At 39.8% G+C, this 20,755-nt stretch overlaps 1 protein-coding gene across 1 annotated transcript; it reads right to left on the bottom strand.

The window, feature by feature from the left end:
- Positions 1 to 297: 297 nt before the first annotated feature.
- fmn2 (formin 2) lies at positions 298 to 16,721 on the bottom strand. Its single transcript, XM_022766017.1, has 15 exons — positions 16,713 to 16,721; positions 14,817 to 15,769; positions 13,801 to 13,945; positions 13,024 to 13,111; positions 12,735 to 12,796; positions 12,139 to 12,230; positions 11,853 to 11,982; positions 11,494 to 11,640; positions 8,105 to 8,164; positions 7,847 to 7,967; positions 7,154 to 7,246; positions 6,634 to 6,685; positions 5,679 to 5,828; positions 5,461 to 5,542; positions 298 to 2,776 (listed from the first exon to the last, which is right to left on the bottom strand). The coding sequence occupies exons 1-15, from the start codon at positions 16,719 to 16,721 to the stop codon at positions 2,750 to 2,752; spliced, it is 2,211 nt and encodes a 736-aa protein (XP_022621738.1). The 3' UTR covers positions 298 to 2,749.
- Positions 16,722 to 20,755: the final 4,034 nt, after the last annotated feature.

The following is a 20,755-nucleotide window of genomic DNA, read 5'->3' as shown; positions in this document are numbered from 1 at the left end:
TATTATAGACAGTAAAACCCAAGAACAAGTGTCACTTTTTCACAAAGATCTCTGAAAGAAACTCAACGAGAGATTGCATTGAATAAAACAAGCTAGCAGAACCTGGATCATCACTTCATGACTTCAGTTCACTTTGAGAACCACTGTGGTGTTCTGCTGTTACAGCAAAGTGAACTGTTACTCACTATGTTCCTCATTCCTTCCACTACCCTGACAGTGAGTGTTCAGTCACATCACTGGCCTTATCTTACCACTGAAATATTGCATAAAACCAAAATAATGCAGAAGTCATTCTCTTTATTTTACAGAAATTACACTGCACCCAGACCCCATGCATCCCATTCATATACATGTATACAGAAACATTTATTGCACATGAAACAGTTCAAATGTAGTTGGGTTCCTGTTGTGAGTATCATGCTAACCAACAGAGGAGGATCTCACTGACATGAACCCAAAATGTGTCTCACAATCATTTCAAACAATTTATTACTTTCCATTAATAAAGTCTTTAATTCTGCCACAAAATTCAATAGCTGTAATTCAATGCACAATACACATCCTTCATCACACAGCTTATCAACCACAAAGATGTGATCAACCACCCACACACACACACACCCTATGTTATACCTGGTACAATATGGCATGTCACTGAAATACATTGAAATTACACATTTAAGTACATTTCTCCTGCCGATCAACACTGCTGTAAAAATGCACTGTTTGATTTTCTAAATAGAAGCTAATTCTGGACAGTCAGGATGTAGAATCACAAACAGCATTGTGGTAATGTGAGAGTCCATGAAGTGTGTGATGAGATGTCAATGTGACCACACAGAATATTTACTGCATTGTTAAGGATGTGTTCATGGCTGTTTGGGATAACCCACATTTTTGTTACTTTTCGACATTGCTGCAACCATTATTTGTTTGTTTACTTGAGTGTTTAAGTGCTGCTAAGCAGTGCTAATCACTGCAGTCCTCTGTTAAATTAGTGGCTGCTGAAGCTGGCCCTAGTCTGAAAGCTTCACACTCTCAGGTCCAAAGTTGCACAAACTTCTAAATTTGATTTTAACGATAAAACGCGTTAAAAAACAATTTTTTTTATTTATTTTTTTTATTTTAGAATCAAAAACATGGTACAGGGTAATCATGCTGATATCTGATAGTGACCAAGATGTTTTCCCTAAATATTTAGTCTAAGGGTAATTAACAACTCATGAGTCAGACTTGTAGTCTCTGAGTCATGGCCATTGAAATTTATGCCGTTGTTGTGCCAACTAAACTACACCTACAAAAGTTAGATAAGGTGTTTTAGGAGGCTATTTTGGAATAAACAACAAAAGCTTAGATATGGTGAGATTTAATACTTGGCTGGACTGTTTGCTGCATGTCATTCCCCACATTTCCCATCTCTCTGGATGGCAGAAAAAGGCAGAAAATAATCTTAAAAAAGAAAATAGTGGATAAACACTGTTTTCCAAAACTCAGTAAAAAATTCAAAATTTTGGGAAAACCTGTTAAGCAGAAATATCTGGGCCCATACTGACATTTATCTTTATCAACAAAATTTTGCTCATATGAGGTTCAAGGGTTATGAGCCAAAACATAAAGTGCAGTGTTTTATAAATGTTCACATGGTACTATCCATGGCAAAAGTTAATCACTTAAACGTAACGTCCATGGAGGAGGTAACACAAAGAGGGGAATGCAGATCACTCTCCTATGGCTACCACTGTAGAACCATATTTGCACCTTTTACAACAAAGATCCATTATTGTTGATGTATGCAATGAAAATGGCGAAAGTTTTGTAGAAAAGTAAGGCAAATGCATGTTGTCCCAACTAAACAGACAAGTGATGAAATGACACATTTGACATTCATTTACTGGATGAGATCTGGAAGATGAATGCTGGTGCATTCATTCTTTTCTAGTATTGTGGAAACCAGATCATGACTTCAGTGTTACCACTGTCTTAAATGGGTACGCAGGTTTGTCTTCTTCTGTTATATTTATTTCTTCTGATAGCTGCCTGTGGTGTGTTTGCTGCCCCCAGTGTTTGTTGCCTGTAATTCACAGAACTCTGGGACCGGTGTTATAACATACCTGCTGTTACCACCAGTACCCACAGGTGTTACGAAATCAACCATGAGTGATTAATATTTTCTTTTTCTGAAGCCAAGAATGACTCAGCATTCTGCACTGGGAGGGTGATTCACACAGCTGTGGCTTTGAGCTGAATTCAAATAACACAATGTGGCCTGTCAGACAGTTAATATTAATAATGTAATACTGAGTCATGTCATTGTTGCTTGGGCCAGTCCATCTGATTTTGAACAAACAGTCTTCATTACTGAGCTTGTGGTGATTTTTTGGCGATTATAGTTGGGTGGTGTTATTGTTTAGACTAGACTACACACACAGTGTGATGTTTTTCCACCTATGTGTAAGGTATGTAATATGTCTGAGTTGTGATGATCCCAAAAGTCCATGATTCCTGTTGCCTGGTGGCTCCTACAGGAACATCCTTCCATGACTGTGTTGCATTAAGTTATCAGCTTGAGAGGAATTAACGTAAGACAAGCTGACAGAGCAGGATAAACATAAATAAATGAAAGAAGATGCCTAGAGCAGGCTCAGCTGCACATACAGTACATGCCATCACCATTTGTGCTGTCCCTTCCTCTTTCTCTTCTGTCCTCTTCATACTGTTTTCTTTTTGACTCACTGCTGAGTCTATGGAGTCAAATCTTCATGCCAAGCTTGGCTTTCTGTGGAAAGGACACATCACACAGGTAAGTGCATTACAGATGTTCAGCATCTGGAACAGAACAAAAGTGCATGAACATTTAGACCAATAGCTTTTTGGTCAGGATAAGTAGCAGGTAGATTTATGCTTTCTGGCAAAAGGATTGTGGCAGTCAGATTAAAATGAATTTTCAAACTGTTGGATTAATAATGGAAGTTCATTGCTTTCATTACTGGTAGCACAGTTTGACTTTCTGGCTTGTAAGAGTAGTTAGCACTGGCATTGTCATTACTTAACCATGGTCACCATCCTACATTACCTAACATTATGCAAGGGGTACTAGCTGCCTACACTGTAGAACAGTATTCAATTCCTTCAGTAAAGGTAGTAATATACCACAATGTAAAATACTCCATTACAAGTAAAAGTCCTGAATTCTAAATCTAATTAGTATGGAAATATAATCAGCAAGCATACAAAAAGTCAGTTTTCATGCATGTAGGAGGCCCCTGTCATTGCTGTATTATTATATATTACATTGTGGGGTTATTATTACTGCAGAAATGGGTAAGAAGCTAGTTGAGGTGTAGCTATTTTTTCAATCTGCTATTGGAGAGTTTCATCTATGACAATACATTTTTTAAATAAATCTTTTACTCTATTTTCAATCTAAAATATCTATAAAGTAAGGTAGTGTCATAGTCCGCCCTGATGAACTCTTTATGTTTGGACTTTTGGTTGATTTCCTACTTTACTTTGAAATTACTTCCCTTGTGTGTCTTGTGGTCATTTTACTTACTGTCTTTGTCTGTGATTGTCTGCTCCCTTGTGTGTTTTTAGTGTCTGTGCTCCCTGTTGTCTCTCAGTTTGTTTGTTTGCATTCGTGAAGTTTTTCTGTATCTCATGCTCCTGTGTTTCCTGTGTATTTGGATTTTCTGTTTTTGCTTGTGTTTTGCTCCTGCTTTTCTCCCAATTAGTTTCCCTAGTGTTTCAGTTTTGTTCCTGGGTTTTGCCTCCATTTTCGATTTTGAGTTCTGTAAGTAAGTCACTTTTTGTTACTAAAAGACCTTTTTCCACCAACCCCCTTTTTAGTTGTTTGCATTTGGGTTCAGTTTTTCCCTCAAACATGACAGAACGAACTAAACATAATGGACCCAGCAGACCCTTCTGTTGAAAAGGAGATCAAGGAACTTTCTTACACCCCCATGCTTCTTTACCGTGAAATGCCATGAATAATGGATATTTGTGAGAAGTACAAAGAGGCAGCTCTTAGGACGGCACAGGGACGACTCCTGCTGAGCCCTGCTCATGATCCACAGTCTATGGTCTGGTTAACACCAGTTCCTGGTTTCCAGTCAGTGGTCCAGTCAACATCAGCTTCACCCTCCTGCTCAGCCTCCAGAGGGGACTCACCTTTGCTGTCGTCCTCTAGTTCAGCCTCCCAAGGGGACCCGCTGTCACCCTTCTGCTCTGCTTCCCGAGGGGACTTGCCTTCACTGTTGGCCTCCAGAGAGGCCCTGTCTTCGCCGCTGGCCTTGCCAATGATCTCCAGAAAGGCTCTGTCCGTTTGCCTGGCCTCCAGGCTGCCCTCCTGCACTGCCCTACCTGTCTGTCCGGCATCCAGGCCATCCATCTCAGCTCTTTTGCACTGACCCTGCACCCCCCTGTGTTGAATCTCACTGAACTCACTGTGATGTTGATGAAACCAGTTTGAAACGACTTTTGCTTTGTGACATGGAGCATGGTCCTGCTGGAAGTAGCCATTACCAGATGGTGAACTGTGGCCATGAAGGGATGAACATGGTCAGCAAAAACACTCAGACTGTGACATTCACACCATGATTGATTGGTATTAAGGACTCAAAGTGCCAAGAAAATATTCCCCACACAATCACACCACCACCACCAGCCTGGACTGTTAACACAAGGCAGGTTGGGTGCATGGATTCATGTTGTTGATGCCAAACTCTGACTCTGACCCTACTATCTGCTGATTCAGCAGAAATCTAGCTTCATCAGACCAGGCAACCATTTTCTGGTCTTCAGCTGTCCAGTGTTGATGAGCCTGTGTCCACTGCAGCCACACATTTTTGGCTGATCAGAGGGTCTTCTGCTGTCTTTCCACGTAAAGGTTGGAGGTGTTATTCATTCTGAGAAGCTTTTCTGCTCAGCACAGTTGTAAAGAGTGGTTATGTGAGTGACTGTAGCCTTTCTGTCAGCTCCAACCAGTCTTTCCATTCTGCTCTGACCTCTCTCATCAAAACAGAGCTTCTGCTCACTGGATGCTTTTTGTTTTTAGCTCCATTCTGAGTAAAAACTGTTGTGTGTGAAAATCCAGGAGATCCGCAGTTTGAGAAACACTGAACCAGCGTCTGACAGCAACAATCATGACACAGTCAAAGTCACCGAGATCATATCTTTCCCCATTCTGATGTTTGATGTGAACATTAACTTAAGCTCCTGACCAGTATCTGCAGGATTTTATACACTGCACTCCACATGATTGGCTGATTGGATAATTGCATGAATGACCAGGTGTAAAGTTGTTCTTAATAAAGTGCTTGATGAATGTTAATGTCTTTGTCAATGATACTCTTTGTTGCTATTATGATAATTATTAGCTCTTTTTTTCTTCAGATTAAAAGATTGATCCACTGACCTTCAGGTTGCTGAAACCATAAAAATTATGAAGAGAGGTGAACTTACGATGCCAGAGGCGTGTTTAGGTTTGACGCTGTAGGAAGCCTTCTCCTTGGCCTGACGGAAACTTTCCTCTGCTGCTTTTAACCTGCGCAATACACATGTTACATACATACACATACACTCAATAACATCCATTTGATTGGTGTTAATTTTGCATCCAAGGCACTATATGCTATTTAAATGTGAAAGAAAACAGGTTGTAGCAGGATGTGATAATGTACCTTTCCTTGAGAATGGCCTTGTTCTCCCTCTTCCACTGGTCCTTGAAGTCAGAGGAGAACTCGTGCCAGATGCAGAAGAGTGTGTTGGGTGAAACCTCCTTCTCTCCTGCCTTGGTCTTCACTGAGAAGAACACTGTGAGCTCCAGGAACCTGACAGGACACAAAGTCACCTCAATTCACTGGTTAAAATAGAAACGCTTCATCAAAATTTAATATTTCTCAGTAAATTATAGGTCCGGGTCCAGATCCAGATTCACTGTGTTGTAGATTTCATTTTAAATGGATAAAATTGCCTATGAAATTGTACCTGTCAGTCTATACATAATAATCCATAATGACAAAGTTAAATTTCTAGAAATTTCTGAAAAATGACTGATCAAAAACTGAAATATCTAATTTCCAAAAGTCTTCAGACTCTTAATTCAGCACCACAATGACTTGAAGCAAACAACCAGGCACTAGCTTCAGGAAGGGGCTCTGACTGAATGATATATATGACAAACATTTTTCATAATTGCACATTTTAGTGAAAATGATCCCATTTCATGGATACTTGCCAGGGAAGTTATAAGCATAGTTTTATATTCATATTTTGGGGCAATGCAGTATTTAAATTTGTGTCGTCACCAGCTTTGGAATAACCACTCCAACAATTAGAGGGAGCTGAAATGGTCAGGCAGTGCAGTGGAGATTCATTTGGACTGCTGATATGAACACATCAGAGCTGTGCTGTTAACAGAAGTTATTCACACCCTTTAGCCAATCATAATATCTAGGATGGGAAACAATCCCATCCTAGGCCTCTTCAGAAAAATCTTCTTTCTTATGGATTTATGAAGTGTACTGGTCACTCCTCAGTACCTAGTACCTAGTACCAGTACCTGGTATAGAAACCCCACTCTGGCAATGGCATTTAGACAGTTGAAATACAAGAAATAAAGGAGGTTGTTCTTACAGTTTGTGAGTGCTGCTGAGTTGAGCTTCCAGAGTCTCCAGTTCACTTTTAGCTAAAAAGGAAAGAATTAATACAAAAGGTCAAAACAAACAAGTCTGAGGGTTTGTTGTCCGCAGCTGCTGCCCATTCATTCCAGAGAAATGTTAAATAGCAAGAAGAAATTCCTTTCTTCCTGGTCCACTTCTGTGATGTGTGGCCCACTGTACATGCTAAATAGTACCTCTTTCCCTGAATATGCCTTCTTGTGCCAAAGATATGAATATGATGCAGCACAACCAGTATAACGGTAGTTTTTCTAAACCATGGGAAAGAGCATTAAACCTTGACAGTTTGAAAAGTCATAGTACAGAGTGTAACATCTGGGTACCCTGTCAACAGTTTAACGGACCCCTCCTGTTGAATCGGATTCTGCTACATAACATACTTTTTGTTGCAATACTGACATTGGCCACTGGAACAAATTAGCAGGGGCTGACTTGCTGCACCTGTCTTAATACATTCAAGGTTTTTTGTCAGTTACCTTGTGTTAGGAAGTCCTCCATCTTGTCTTTGAAAGGCTGCAAGTTATCCTCATCTGAAACTTTACATACTTTGTCCACTTCTGATGTACAAGCTGACAAAATAATAAAGAAAAACTACAGTCAGGTCAAGATGTACAAGCATGAAACATGAAAAACTACACACTATACAAAGTAAACACAAATAAAATACAATATGGCTCATGTATAGTCATCAATATGGTTGGATGCTGTACGTTTTTGATGGAAACAAAAAAGGAAACGTTAAATAAAAGTATGAGCTGTCACATTTATATAACATGCAATATTTAATGTTTAGCTACACTTTACCTCTGAGAACCAGCATGTCATTTTTGTCTTTAATGTAAGGTCTCCTCTCTCAGGAGCATGTCATTATGTTGAGCACTTTTGTCCTGGACAGAGAAGATCCTGAGCTTTTTAGTAATTTATTAGGAGGAAGATATATTTTACTTTTGCTTGCCAGTATTGATCTATTTACGGTGGAAAAGTGGCAAGTTGCATACAGAAGTAAAACTGGAGATTTGCTTAATTTGTAGCAAGAAGGACCGAGGACTGAGGAAGGACTGTGTGTGTGTGTGTGTGTGTGTGTGTGTGTGTGTGTGTGTGTGTGTGTGTGTGTGTGTGTGTGTTTGCGTGCATGCGTTCGTGTGTGTGTTTGTTTGTTTGTTTGTTACCTCTAAGATCCTTCCTGAGTCGAGTCAGGTCTTTCTGAAAGTCTTCAAACTTCATCTGAGAAGCCTGGAACAAATCGTGAGGCTCAGGGAGAGGATACAAGCACGACTCCCTGCCAGCATCCTAGAGACAGAGACACACACACATGTATTAATTATGTAAGAATCCACTTGGAGGCAAACACAACAACACAGCAAAGAATAAGGTTAAAAGGGAAATCAGGAAGAAAGGAGAGATAGTATGACAGCAAAACAGCTTACCTCATCAAAATGTCTGAGGTAGTATGCAACAATGTAGGACAAAAGACTTTTTGTGCTGTCCTGCATTTGAAGAGAAAACAAAAAAACATCAGTTTTCAGGAGTGCAGAAGTTGGTTTCAAGAAAATGATGATCCTAACATGATACACATGTCCAGCTCAATGTGCTCTATAAAAAAATCCATTGAACCATAAAAGTCCTTCTTAAATTTTTTTTGTCAATTTGCATAATTTGAAAAACAGTTAAATTAATTGAACTTTATGAATTTTAACAAAATCAAATTTGGTATAAAGCGTTGGGGGTTGAAAATACAAATTTCTACTATAAATGAGCAAGATTGGTCAATAAACGTGGCTAGCACCAACCAAAATATCTTTGCAAAAGGTGGGGCAAATCAACCATTTTTGCAATCATCATAAAACTTGGTATCTTCTTTTTTGCTAATTTGCATAATCTGAAAAACAGTAAAATTAATAGAACTTTATGAATTTTAAGTTTAGCAACACCAAATTTGGCAGACAGCCTTGGGGGACCGACAGACAGATTTCTTTCATAAATGAGCAAGATTGGTCAAAAAACATGGCTGCCATCGTCCAAAAGATCTTTGCAAAGGGCGGGGCTTAGCTAATATTGGCCATAACTCATTAACCATTGATCCAATCATCATGAAACTTGGTCCATATTTTCAGAGTGAAGCGGGGAGTGGAGCTACTGAAGAATTTTGAGCCTGACCCTTAGGGGGCGCCATAAATACCAAAAATATGTAACTCAAAATCTGGTGAACACAAAAACTTGGCCAAACAACTGGAAATGATGTCTGCTACTAGCCCAAGAGGTATGACTGCAATCATAAAAAGTATGTATCTTAAAATCTGGTGAAGAGATTTTCACCAGGTGATCAGGTTTATTATTATTATTTGTCTTCTGCCAAATCTGTCAAATTGCTGTGAGTTGTAATGAGCAAAAAACACGAAACTTGGCCAAACAACTGGAAATGATGCACACCACTAGCCCAAGAAGTATGACCACAATCAACCAAATGGTGGCGCTGTAATCAAGGATTTCATATGCTGTGAGCTGGAATGAGCGGGAAACACTAAACTTTGCTACATAACTGGAAATGATGTGCACTATTGGCTCAAAAAGTATGAGTCAGTCGGCCACAGGTGGCGTTGTTATTAAGGCTCAGGAAAAGTCATTTTCAAAAGGTCACGCCCCTCACACCATTTGTCTAATTGACTTGAAATTTGCTACACAAGTCCAGCTCAATGTGCTCTACAAAAAAGCCCTTGGACCATTAAAATGCACCTGGATATACTTTTTGCCAATTTGAATATTAAACAGTAAAATTAATAGAACTAGAAATTTTGAGAGTAGAAACATCAAATTGGGTAGACCAGCATGAGGGATGAATATACAAATTTCTATTATAAATGAACAAGATTAGTCAAAAAATCTGAAGTGCCATATTGATTGATGAAAGTGAGTGGGGCCTATTCATCAATATGTGCCATCTTAAGCCTTTGCTCAATTTGCAGAATATCATAACTCCAAATGGTGTGTAAATGCTTCACAAAACATATTGTCACATTCAGCCATGTGGTGGTGCTATAATTAAGAGTCTAAATTGTAAAAAATTTAAAAGGCAGACCAGGAGGCCCATCTTCTTCAAATTTACCTCTCAGCTACAGGTCAATATTCTGTACAAAAAAAGCCTCTGTGATAATAACAACTACCAATGTGAATTTTGAGCCTATTAGCATAACATTAAAAACAGTAAAATAAATAAAACTTTTACTTTATCAATACCAAATTTGGTATACTGCCTCGTGTGACTGAGAGGCAGATTTTTATCACAAATGAGCGAGATCGGTCAAAAAACATGGCCAACATTTACTGTTTGTCCGATCATCATAAAACTTGGTTGGTATCTTCAGGTTATTATAGGGAATATAACTAATTAATTAGAATTAATTAGCTAAAATTTGTCTGCTTCCCTCATGTGAGTGCAAAACGGTTCGAACCTGTGAATTGCCGCTTGCGGCTACAATTATTATTATTATTTGTCTTCTGTCACAGATCAAATTGCTGTGAGCTGGAATGAGCGAGAAAAACAAAACTTGGCCAACTAACTGAAAATGATGTACGTACTGGCCCAAGAAGTATGACCACAATCACCCAAATGGTTGCGCTGTAATCAAGGATTTAATATAAAATTTTGGAAAGGCCATGCCCCTCACACCATTTGTCTGATTAATTTGAAATTTGACACATCTGTATAGCTCCATGTGCTCTACAAAAAGGCAATTAAACTATTGAAGTCCGTCTGAATAATTTTTTTGCTAATTTGCATAATTTGAAACACAGTAAAATGAATAGAACTTTATGAATTTTGAGAGTAGAAACACCAAATTTGGTAGACCACCTTGAGAGATGAATATACAAATTTATTTTATAATGGAGCAAGATCGGTCATAAAACATGGCCGCCATCAACAAAAATATCTTCGCAAAAGGCGGGGCTAAGCTAATATTGGCCATAACTCATTTAACATTGGTCCGATCATCATGAGACTTGGTTGATATCTTCGGGACAGGACAGGGAGTAGGCTTACCAAAGCATTTTGAGCCTGACCTCTAGGAGGCACCATAAATGCCAAAAATACGTATCTCAAAATTGGTAGAACACATTTTCACCAAAATTGGTACACATGTTATGGAGGCCACTATTTTCAATATATGCCATCTTAAGCCTTTGCTCAATTTGCAGAGCTAATTAGCATAACATTAAAAACAGTCAAATTAATAGAACTTTTCGAATTTTGACTTTATCAGTACCAAATTTGGTATACAGCCTTGGTTGATTGGCTGTATACCAAGGGTTAAGGGGATACTGCAAATTGTTGATAATGACTGTTTACACAAGAATAGATGGAAGATACAAAAACGAGAGCACAGCGACAGAAAAGCCACATTGCTCTGTCAGTGCCTTTTGGCTATGATGGAGAATGACTGAATAAAATGTTACTCCCAGAATGTTTCTGCAGACATAACAAAGGTAACATGGCTGTCTGGAACTGAGCTGACACAGCTGGGCAGCATAAAAAGAATAATTTCTGTACATTTTACCTCCAAGCTACCTGAAGCACACATTGGAGAGAGACTCACGTCCCTAACTCTGCATAGATTCACTTACGTTCTGGATACATCTATGAATAACAAGCAACATCACAAACTACCAAGAAGATACATGTTACATATAATATAAATTATTCTGTTAACACATAGTATTTAAATGGTACAAATAGTATAATCAGCACATAAGGCTGTAAGAAGCCAGGTCCAGGATTGAAGAGCAACATTTTATTCAGTATCTTTCCCTCTTTACTCACGCTGCTCTTGACATCTTTGAGTTTGGGCAGGATGTCTAGGGTGAAGCCATCAGCTTGGCCTCTGGTTCGATTACCACCATTCATGAAGTTACCAAAGGCCAGAACCAGACCTAGAACCTGCTTCACTGTCTCACTGTCCTGTAAGGCCTGCAGAGTATGTGAGAGAATGGAGAGAATGAGGATGGAGGCAGAGATAAAGCTAACACACAACGGTAGAAAAGACATACTGTAAATGTGCCAAAACCCTAAAACATATTTCTATCATGCACAGAGAGGCTGTGCTGTGTTGAGTTCATGCTGAAGAAAAACCAGTGCACAGTCAACTTTAAGTGATCAGTAACAAACAGGTTTTGACTCACCTTGCATACCCTCTGCAGTGTGTCCAGTTTCCTCATTATAGATGACATGCACTCAGAGAAGCTGGATTGGAAAAGGATGCAGAAAACTCTGCCAGAGAAGTTTGGGATCACAGAGAGCTGGTAGAGAAACCTGCAACACATGTCAAACACAGGCTGCTTTGGCACCAGCATTGATCTCCTATCACTGGTATACTGACTCTCTAATTTTCTCCTGTGTACAGAGTGACACACAGCATTCACCAGCATGTCTGCTCATTAGTGTTGAAACGTCAGAGGAAGAACTCACTGCTCAGGTTTGTCCAGAGGTTTAGCGTTCTCTTTATCTTTAGTGGACTTGATGTGCTTTTCAATCTTGTCCAGCTCTTCCTGCTGTGCCCTCTGTGGGAGAGAAGAGACGCAAGAGAGTGACTCCTTCTCTGTCCTCATTCAATTCATCTGTGGTGTATACATTACAACACTAGAGGGTATACGCTATACTGACGCTGACTATAGAGAACGTGCTTTTGGTTAAACTAAGAGGAAGTGAAATTGCATGGCACGAATTGAAAGAAACCAGAACTCCAGCTGTGAAACATTCTAATGCCCAAACGTGCTTTTCAAGAAGGAAATGTTGAATCACTTTCTTTAATCTTTTATTTACTTCATGTGTCATTTCCAAAATATATATTTTCCGGTGGGAATGGGGTGGGAATGTCCCCGTCACTTTCTCTTTCTTCACAGTTTATCTGAGTGCTGTTCTCTTACTGTCCAGCCACCGTGCTCCACTGGGCTACATTTCAAATTACCCAGTAATTCACGATTCTAAGCATAATAACAGACACATATAACCGTATAACCATAAGTTATCAGACTGACAGACTGTGAAGAGTGTGCATTGCTCACATTCTCATATAGCGCCTGCAGAGTCTCCAGGTCCACTACAGTGTTGTCCAAGTTCAGGATGGCTGAGAGAAAGAGATAGAGAGAGAGACAGAGACAGAGACAAAGAGACAGACAGAGGTCTCTGACAACTAATCACAGGAATGAAAAATAATGTGATGAAAGGAAACAAGGTGAAGGTAGAAAAGCTGCAGAAGACTGAGAGGAAACATTTAATGAGCAAGAAGAACCAGCCCTGTCTTACTCTACATGTATATCAAGCTATCACACTAAGCACAGCTGATGAACTCACCATGCTGGATGTCTTTCATATCAAGGTGCAGAGAGGACATGAGTATTCCCACTGCCTGAGAACGCTTGTTGTTCAGCAGCTTCACTACCTGAAAACAAAGAAATTCAAGGTCAGACTCAAAAGCATGTCATTACATGTAGTTTTGTCATAGCAGCTGATGCAGTGTGTCTCTTATAATATTGTATGGTCTTGACCTTGTCTTGAGATAATGTATATTGTGACTTGGCACTACACAATTGAATTGAATTGAATTGAATTGAATTGAATTGAATTGAATTGAATTGAATTGTATTACTGGTTTGGATTTGATTTTTTGCAGCATTTCCACAAATATGGTATCAAATATGATGCCGCAACTGTACCCAGGCAAATTTATAAGGTCAGTACTCAAATGTTCTGAGTTGCTTAAACTAACCAACTTGAATGTTGATTTTTTTTTAAATCATTGTTTAAATGAAAAAATAAATGTACTGTTTGCGTCTACTTGTGTAGTGGAACAAATCCCGACTGTTATATATCTGTGAATTACTGTGCCTTCAAATAAAGTTGAGATAGTATTCTGGGTCTTGTTTATGTGTCCTGACAGACACACTGAGGCAAAAGTCAATATTAAGATTTAACCATTAGAGTCCTTTATTGTACCTTCATTCTACCTGGATTTAACTAACTCCCACTTGCCAGATCAAATGTTTAACTTTTAAGAAGGAACAATGAAAAAACCTTTATAATTGACTATACTACTTGTACATGTATGTAAAAACACTTAAGGATACAGACCTGTTTGGTCTTAGACTTGGTGATGGTGTCAGAGAGTGGCTGCTTCTTCTCCTTTACAGCTGTTTTCGAGAATAACTCTACAAACTCATCAAAGTCCACATCAGGCTCCTCAATTGTCTCCCACACCAACGAAGAAGAAACCTCCCTGAGAAACACAAAGTGGAGCTTACAAGTGGCACTTAAACCCTGTTGAGAGTCATTCATTCTTTGTCTTGTCGTGCATATAGTCTCTGATTTAACAATAATTGTGGCACACATATCTTTCTTTGCTTTACTGTAGCCAATTGAGTTTAAATGCAGTTGAGGATGCACACTCACTTAAAACATCTACCACTGAACATAATATTAATATCAGATAGAGGGTGCATCCACATGCTGGCAAGAAGCTCTGAAATATAAGAATCCAAGGCTGCACACACTGGGCAAACACTGGGCAAACATGAATGTGACCAAAAGAAAAAAACATGCTCATCTCTGGGTGTACCCAAAAACAAATGCAAACCAATTTTCTGTCAGATACAGATGTATCTGGTCTGAGCCACAGAGCTTCATTGTCTCCAAAAACTATTAAAAACACATAAGTGAGCCACACTGTTACTCTACTCTAGTCACAAATTAAACTATATATTTGTGAGCTGTTCTTAGAGATTTACATCCTCAAAAGGAACCAGTGTGTTTGGAGCTGAGCGCCACAGGCAGGAGGAAAGTCAGAAAATGTTGAGAGATGCACTAACACATTGTTGGTTTGGGTCTTTTCATGGGGTTTGTTGACAATAAAAAACATACAATAACAGCAACCATATCTTTAAGATTATAATGTCTACAGCTATCTTTAGTAGGACAGGACACAATCAAAATCTTTAACGCCAAACTCAAATCATATCAGATCATGTCTTTAAACAGTCCCTTCTTGCTTTGCACCATTTCTTCCCTTATCTACCACATATCATATTTGTACTCAAGATGCAAATAAAAAAAATTGCAGCATCATTTTAAGGCAATCATAGGGGTTTTACTTTTTGGTGTGCAGCTGGATCCTGGTCCAGTAGAGTGGCTTCATGGGTCTGGGCGGCTCCACCATAGCCTTCCTGGGTGGTTTCTCCTGAGTCAAACCCAAAGCATATAGCCCCAACGGCAGAGGAGGAGGCAGGGAGCCCAGGGAACCTGGAAGAGCTGGACAAACACAGATGGCTCCTGGTGGAGGAGGAGGAGGAGGTCCACAGCCTGGAGGTGGTGGTGGAGGAGGTGGTGGAGGAGGTGGGCATCCAAGGCCTGGTAATGGAGGAGGAGGAGGAGGGGCAATGCCACCTGGGAGAGGAGGGGGTGGGGGTGGGACAAGGCCACCGGGAAGGGGAGGAGGAGGAGGAGGAGGAGGAGGAGGAGGAGGAGGTGGGGGTGGAGCAATCCCACCAGGGAGAGGAGGGGGTGGGGGTAGGACAAGGCCACCAGGAAGGGGAGGAGGAGGAGGAGGTGGTGGCAGAGCTGGCATTAAGCCTACTGGAGGAGGTGGTGCTGGAGGAGGTACCACAGTCTGGCCTGGATGAGGAGGTACTGCTCCTCCTGGAAGGGGAGAAGGCTGCTGCTGACATGAACATTGGTAGCCATCCTGCCTTGGTGAGGGCTGTAGGAAGCTGTTCACTCCATCCAATTCACTACAAGGCACTTTGAACTTAAAGCTGTCATCCATGGGCGACGTCTGCACCGACTTAGCCTCCAGGCAGTCCAGGAAGTGAGTTGCCTCCGTCTGCAGGTGAGCGTCACACACAACCCTCAGTAAGCCCTCCTCTCCCCCACATTCCTTATCTGTGGTGGTGGTGAAGGGTTTCATACTACCCCTGTCCAGCAGAGGGGACTGTCGCTCCAGCTCAGCGATCTTAGTCCTGAGGTCCTCTATGGTTTGTTCCAGCTGCTGGATGACATTAATGTGTTTTTCCTTCAGTTTTGCTGAAGGAAGGACACATTCCTCCTGCTAATGAGACAGAACCACAAGGTGAACAAAATCAAAAATAAATGTGTTTAATACTGACCTTATGGGACCAAACAAAGCTACTGGGGATACATATATAGGCTGTGTATGTATCCTCTGAAGCCAACTCACACAGACTGGATTATCAAGTAACTGAAAAATATATACAGCATTAACATTTGGCGTCTAGGTTATGACCCTGCAGCTCTGACAGCTCAAATTGTCTGCCATAACTAAAAAGGAGCGTTAGATACATGCTGCAGCATGCCACATGATTGAAGCACCTGTCTCCAGTTGATTACCTAAGCTACCTTGCATGCTTTGTTTCATTTGCTATTTCCATTGAGAAGACTTTGGTTTTGACTGCAGTGTATTTTTTCTGTGACTGATATCCAGCTGATCTGTGTGTCAGAAATGTGGCCTCCCCTTTTCCCGCTGTAGAGAGCAAAGTAAAATCAAAACCTCTAGAGTCTATTCCAGAAGTAAGAAAATCTAATTCAAATCCATCTGATATTTGTAACTACACTAACCACTAACCACTAAAAATCCCACCTTTGAGACCTTTGGTCTCTACAGCAGAACATCTGGCTCACTTTGGAGCCACTTTGGAGCCAGTATGTCACTTTTCAGGAAGATGGATGATAGAAAATGAGAGATTGCATTGGGATAAAGAAGCTGGTGGAACAGAAGCTAACCTGTATGTGCTGTCATGACTTCAGCTCACTATGTTGCTACTCCTTCAATTTCTCAATATCAAATGCTATTAGCTCTCACTTTTGCTGAATGGTTACAGTACCAGAGTACCAGGGTACTGTTTCCTCTGAGTTCTGTCTCAGGCAGCACTATTTTCTATGTAGGTGATTCTGTGTTTTGCAACAAAAAACCTTCAAAGTTACCTCTGCTAAACTACGGAATTATATAAACATTTCTTTATTTCTATGTTCACCTGGTCCATCCTTGTTCTACATCACCAGGATAGACATACTGTATGTCAAATAAAGAAACATTAAATTTCTGGGAGATGCTGTCCCATAAAGTGTGAGAAGGTTTTCTTTTCTTGTTTTATAGTTATTTTTAAATAAAGTTTCTCCATCCATAACATCAGTGGAGAATGTCTTCTCAAACAGTGGATAGCACAGACTCCAGTGAAAATGCTCTCATCTATTTTCAAATGAAAGACATGGAGCACAAACAATCACTCAAGCAAAATGAGCGCTGAAGTCATTTATGATCAAGTCTTATATTCTATTTTACAGTGTGTTCATGGTTTGTAAAGTCAAATCCATCATTTCTCTGAAACAAAAAACACTGTATAGATTTCAGAGAAAAAGAGAAACACTTTTATTTAGGATCATGCACAACAAATATGTGGAAAATCATTTTGCATAAGACTGTTTAGAATGAACTATAATTTACTCTGTACCAGTTTGTTTTCCACATGTAGTCAGTGAAACATCACTTCGGCTTCAGGCTTTTAAGTAATAAGGCAGAGAAAATTAATGTGACTGACCGGACAATCCTGGCTCTCCGTCTGTTGGTGACTCAAACCCAAGATCGCTACTTGGTGTTCTGGACAAACACACACATCAGCAGGTCAGGAGAATACAATGCAACAGAAACACTTTTCATGAAGCTTATCAGACTCCTTTAGGTGATTATGAACGCATGGAAGCATCAAGTCATAATAATATACATATATATATATATATATATATATATACAAGTCATAATATAGTATACTAGATAATATAATATAATATATAAATATATACATATTATTATATGCTCAGTAGCAATATTCCAGTTATATCAAATTAACATTGTTTTTTACCTATAACCAAGTAACCTGCCAACAGCCAGTTGTAAACTAAGCATCATCACTTTTGTACCAACAAATAAATTGTAATTTTAATCAGATGTGGATTTCTGTCTGAGCAAAGCAGCTGCATGGTGTCAATTAAATCTGTGACACAACTGTCACATAATAAAAACGCCCAGAATTTATAAGCTAATATTAGCACTGATGTGTTGGTCCATGGCACATAGTGAACAGAGAGTATTTATGTTGATATGGATGTTGTTTTGAAAGTGGATACAGAGTTGAGAAAGTGCATTTGGTTGCACATGTCACACCATTAAATGCTTTTCCAGAATGAAAATCTTGACAAGCTTTGTTATTTGGATGTGGCTATGTTGATATATGCTTGTACTGAACACCCATTTTAAAATATGTTCAAGGTGATTAATTCAGGCTGAATAGCAATGGTTTTACATCCATAGAAGATTTTTGTGCATGTTAACAGATTGTTTTCCATACTGTATCAGGACACAGCTAATTGTCTGCTTGTTGTCAAAGAGAAGGAACTGCCAGCCAATGAGCTGCTCCCCTCACCCAACAGATATTGTACATGTGTGAGGGCTGACATGCTAGGTGAAGAACGTTGCCCTTTATAGTTTGGTTAAGGAGAGTTTTCCTGCCTTTATAAGGACATCACTGCCTCTTTGTCTGAATCCTGTTTGATCTGTGGTAGGACTGCTTGGTGTGTGCAGGTATGGGAGAGCTGGGGATCGGAAATCTAATGAGATTTCTTGCATACTCAGATGTAGAGAGATTGTGTCCTGATCGAGCCTGTCTGATATAATGCTCTCTGCCTCCGTGTTGAAAAGGTAGGCCATAATAGTATTACTGTTTAGTTTGATAAATGTAGGCCTATCACTAACAAAATAAAATTATTTAACCCTTTTAGGAAATTCAGCCCTCGTCTTTCCCTCCAATGTGAGCCAGAATAGTTGGCCTGCTGACCTCTCCACTGTCACCTTTAATCCAGGGCCGCGGATTAAGCAAGGTAACAAAACATATTTTAGTAATGTAGGAGAGTTATCCCCTTTGAGGTACTTTTGCCAGTTGTGTATAAGATTTTCACCATGTTTTTCCTGAATGCAGACTTAAATGCCAGACTGCTGCTTGCCTGGACCCATTGCTTTGCCTTTGCCAAATCATCTACATGGTCTGGCCTCACTTGATTTGCTCATTTCCTTCTTTTTGTGTCTGAGGACACAGTTCATCACTATCGTGTATTGTTGTTCACTAGCTGATCAGCATATACATGTTGCCATATCGATTTGCCTGAAACTCATAAATAACTCATCACCTATTCACATTAGTGTTATTATTTTCTCACTATGTGGGGAACTAATAGCGCGCGTACGTCTCTATATCTGCCCTATGAGAGAAACCATGCATTTGTCATCGGCACCTGTGGGAGGAAGCCGCGAATCACCCAGAGGAAACCCATAGTGCACCATCCCCACACAGATAGCTCAGAGATTTATTGTCTGGGCCGATAGCTATTTGAACCTAGCAACTATACATGTATGCGTTGACTGCTTATCTAGCCCACAGTGTCCATCGCGTAAACACCTTTGTCACCCACAAAATTAGAATAATTGCTGTTTAAATAGAAAAAAAAAGTCATTATAATATATCTATTCATCCTACAAGCTATTTGTGATCGAGAACATGGAAATCAAAACATCTCTAACAATCTCACAAAATTCTGACGCCAAAGATCACCTCATTTTCACGGAAACTCCAGAGACCTCGACCTAAATCTGGACTGGCCTGATATTCGTGCGCTGCCCTGTTTTTCCCCACTTCATCCCAGCGTTCTTATTTCTTTCAAGGCAGTGCGCATGAGAATCACCACAGTGCCGCAGCTGACGTCAACACACAATCAGGTGTGAAAAACACCATTAAGAGCTAACCAATCAACCACGACATCATAACACAGTTGATGACAACTCGCTCTCAGACAATTATCCACCTCTTCGATGCTCGCCATATACAAGAGAAGAAGCGCCTACCGTGCCTCCTTCTTTCCAAAAGGTTTACAAGCAACCAAAGAATTTGCGTTTAAGTTGAGATGTTGTGTTGGCAAAGCCCCAAGAAAAAATTATGAATAAAATACAATTTGCTTGTGGGTTTTGCAAAGGCGTCCAATGGTTGACAAGGGTTCGTAATAATAGTGCGTGCTACGTGAGAACTGCTACAGTGTGCATAGCAAAATCGGGAAATAGTGTAGAATCTGATGTGCAGTGGATGGAATGGCAGAAATGAGAGCAGAGTCAGGTAAAGGCACCTACAGCTGTTTATGTCCTGACTTCTATATTTTTGCCATCCTTTAACTTTTTCCTACCAGCCTTCATAGTTTTAACAACTATAGTTACATGTTTTTATCACGTGAAGATGTATACCATGGTCATAAGCAGTGTGTGGTGTAATCAAATGCCCTTAAACTGACTCAGATCCAGTTGTTATGTTGTCTTCTGAGGGACCGGTTCTTCGCTCAAAAAATAAAAAACTTATATACATAGCGTATATACTTCTAACCTTGTTCTCTTTATGACCTCTCATATACACACGGCGCTTGACTCCTAATGACACATTGAACCAGGCGCGAACATGCCCTCTTATCATAATAACATATTACATATCTCTAAATAGTGATAAAATTTCATAATGTAGGCGCTCTAGGGCTTTTACTCGATGCAAGAGGCCTCAGAAATTTACATCAAAAAACTCTCAAGACCTGAGATCTACGGACATATTGTCTCATTCGGACATGGCTCCACGATATGGAAGACGCGGTCACCAGTACATGATTCTTATCATACGTTCACTTCAATTGTGTAAGTATTTAAATAAATGTGTTGCTTAGTCGAATTGTTGTTAGAGTATGAATAAGAGGGCTTTCTTCTGTGTACCCATTTATTTGATATTCACCTAATTTAGATGGTGTCCGGATCAAGTAGGGAGACTGATCAAGATTTCTTTTAACAAATAGCATGACTTGGATCTCTAATCTGAGAGCTCTAGGTTTCTCATAAGCCTATCACTACTTATCTTGACTCATTGAACGCAACTTATCGAGAGACTCTCAGACTAGCGGCACATAGCTACAAATATTAATACGCACACAACAACACTGC

The sequence above is a fragment of the Seriola dumerili genome, unplaced genomic scaffold (assembly GCF_002260705.1).
Source record: "Seriola dumerili isolate Sdu_G_001 unplaced genomic scaffold, Sdu_1.0 BDQW01000807.1, whole genome shotgun sequence".
NCBI lineage: Eukaryota > Metazoa > Chordata > Actinopteri > Carangiformes > Carangidae > Seriola > Seriola dumerili.
This window is presented reverse-complemented; position numbering and strand designations above follow the sequence as displayed.

Bases quoted from the DNA above. Each gene is read 5' to 3' on its own strand.
- fmn2 (XM_022766017.1), bottom strand. The intron at 12,231-12,734 runs GTGAGCAATGCA...TCTCTCCCACAG, and splicing joins TGCAGGCGCTATATGAGAAT to AGGGCACAGCAGGAAGAGCT. The intron at 8,165-11,493 runs GTGAGTAAAGAG...CTTCAAATGCAG, and splicing joins TCAAAGATGTCAAGAGCAGC to GACAGCACAAAAAGTCTTTT.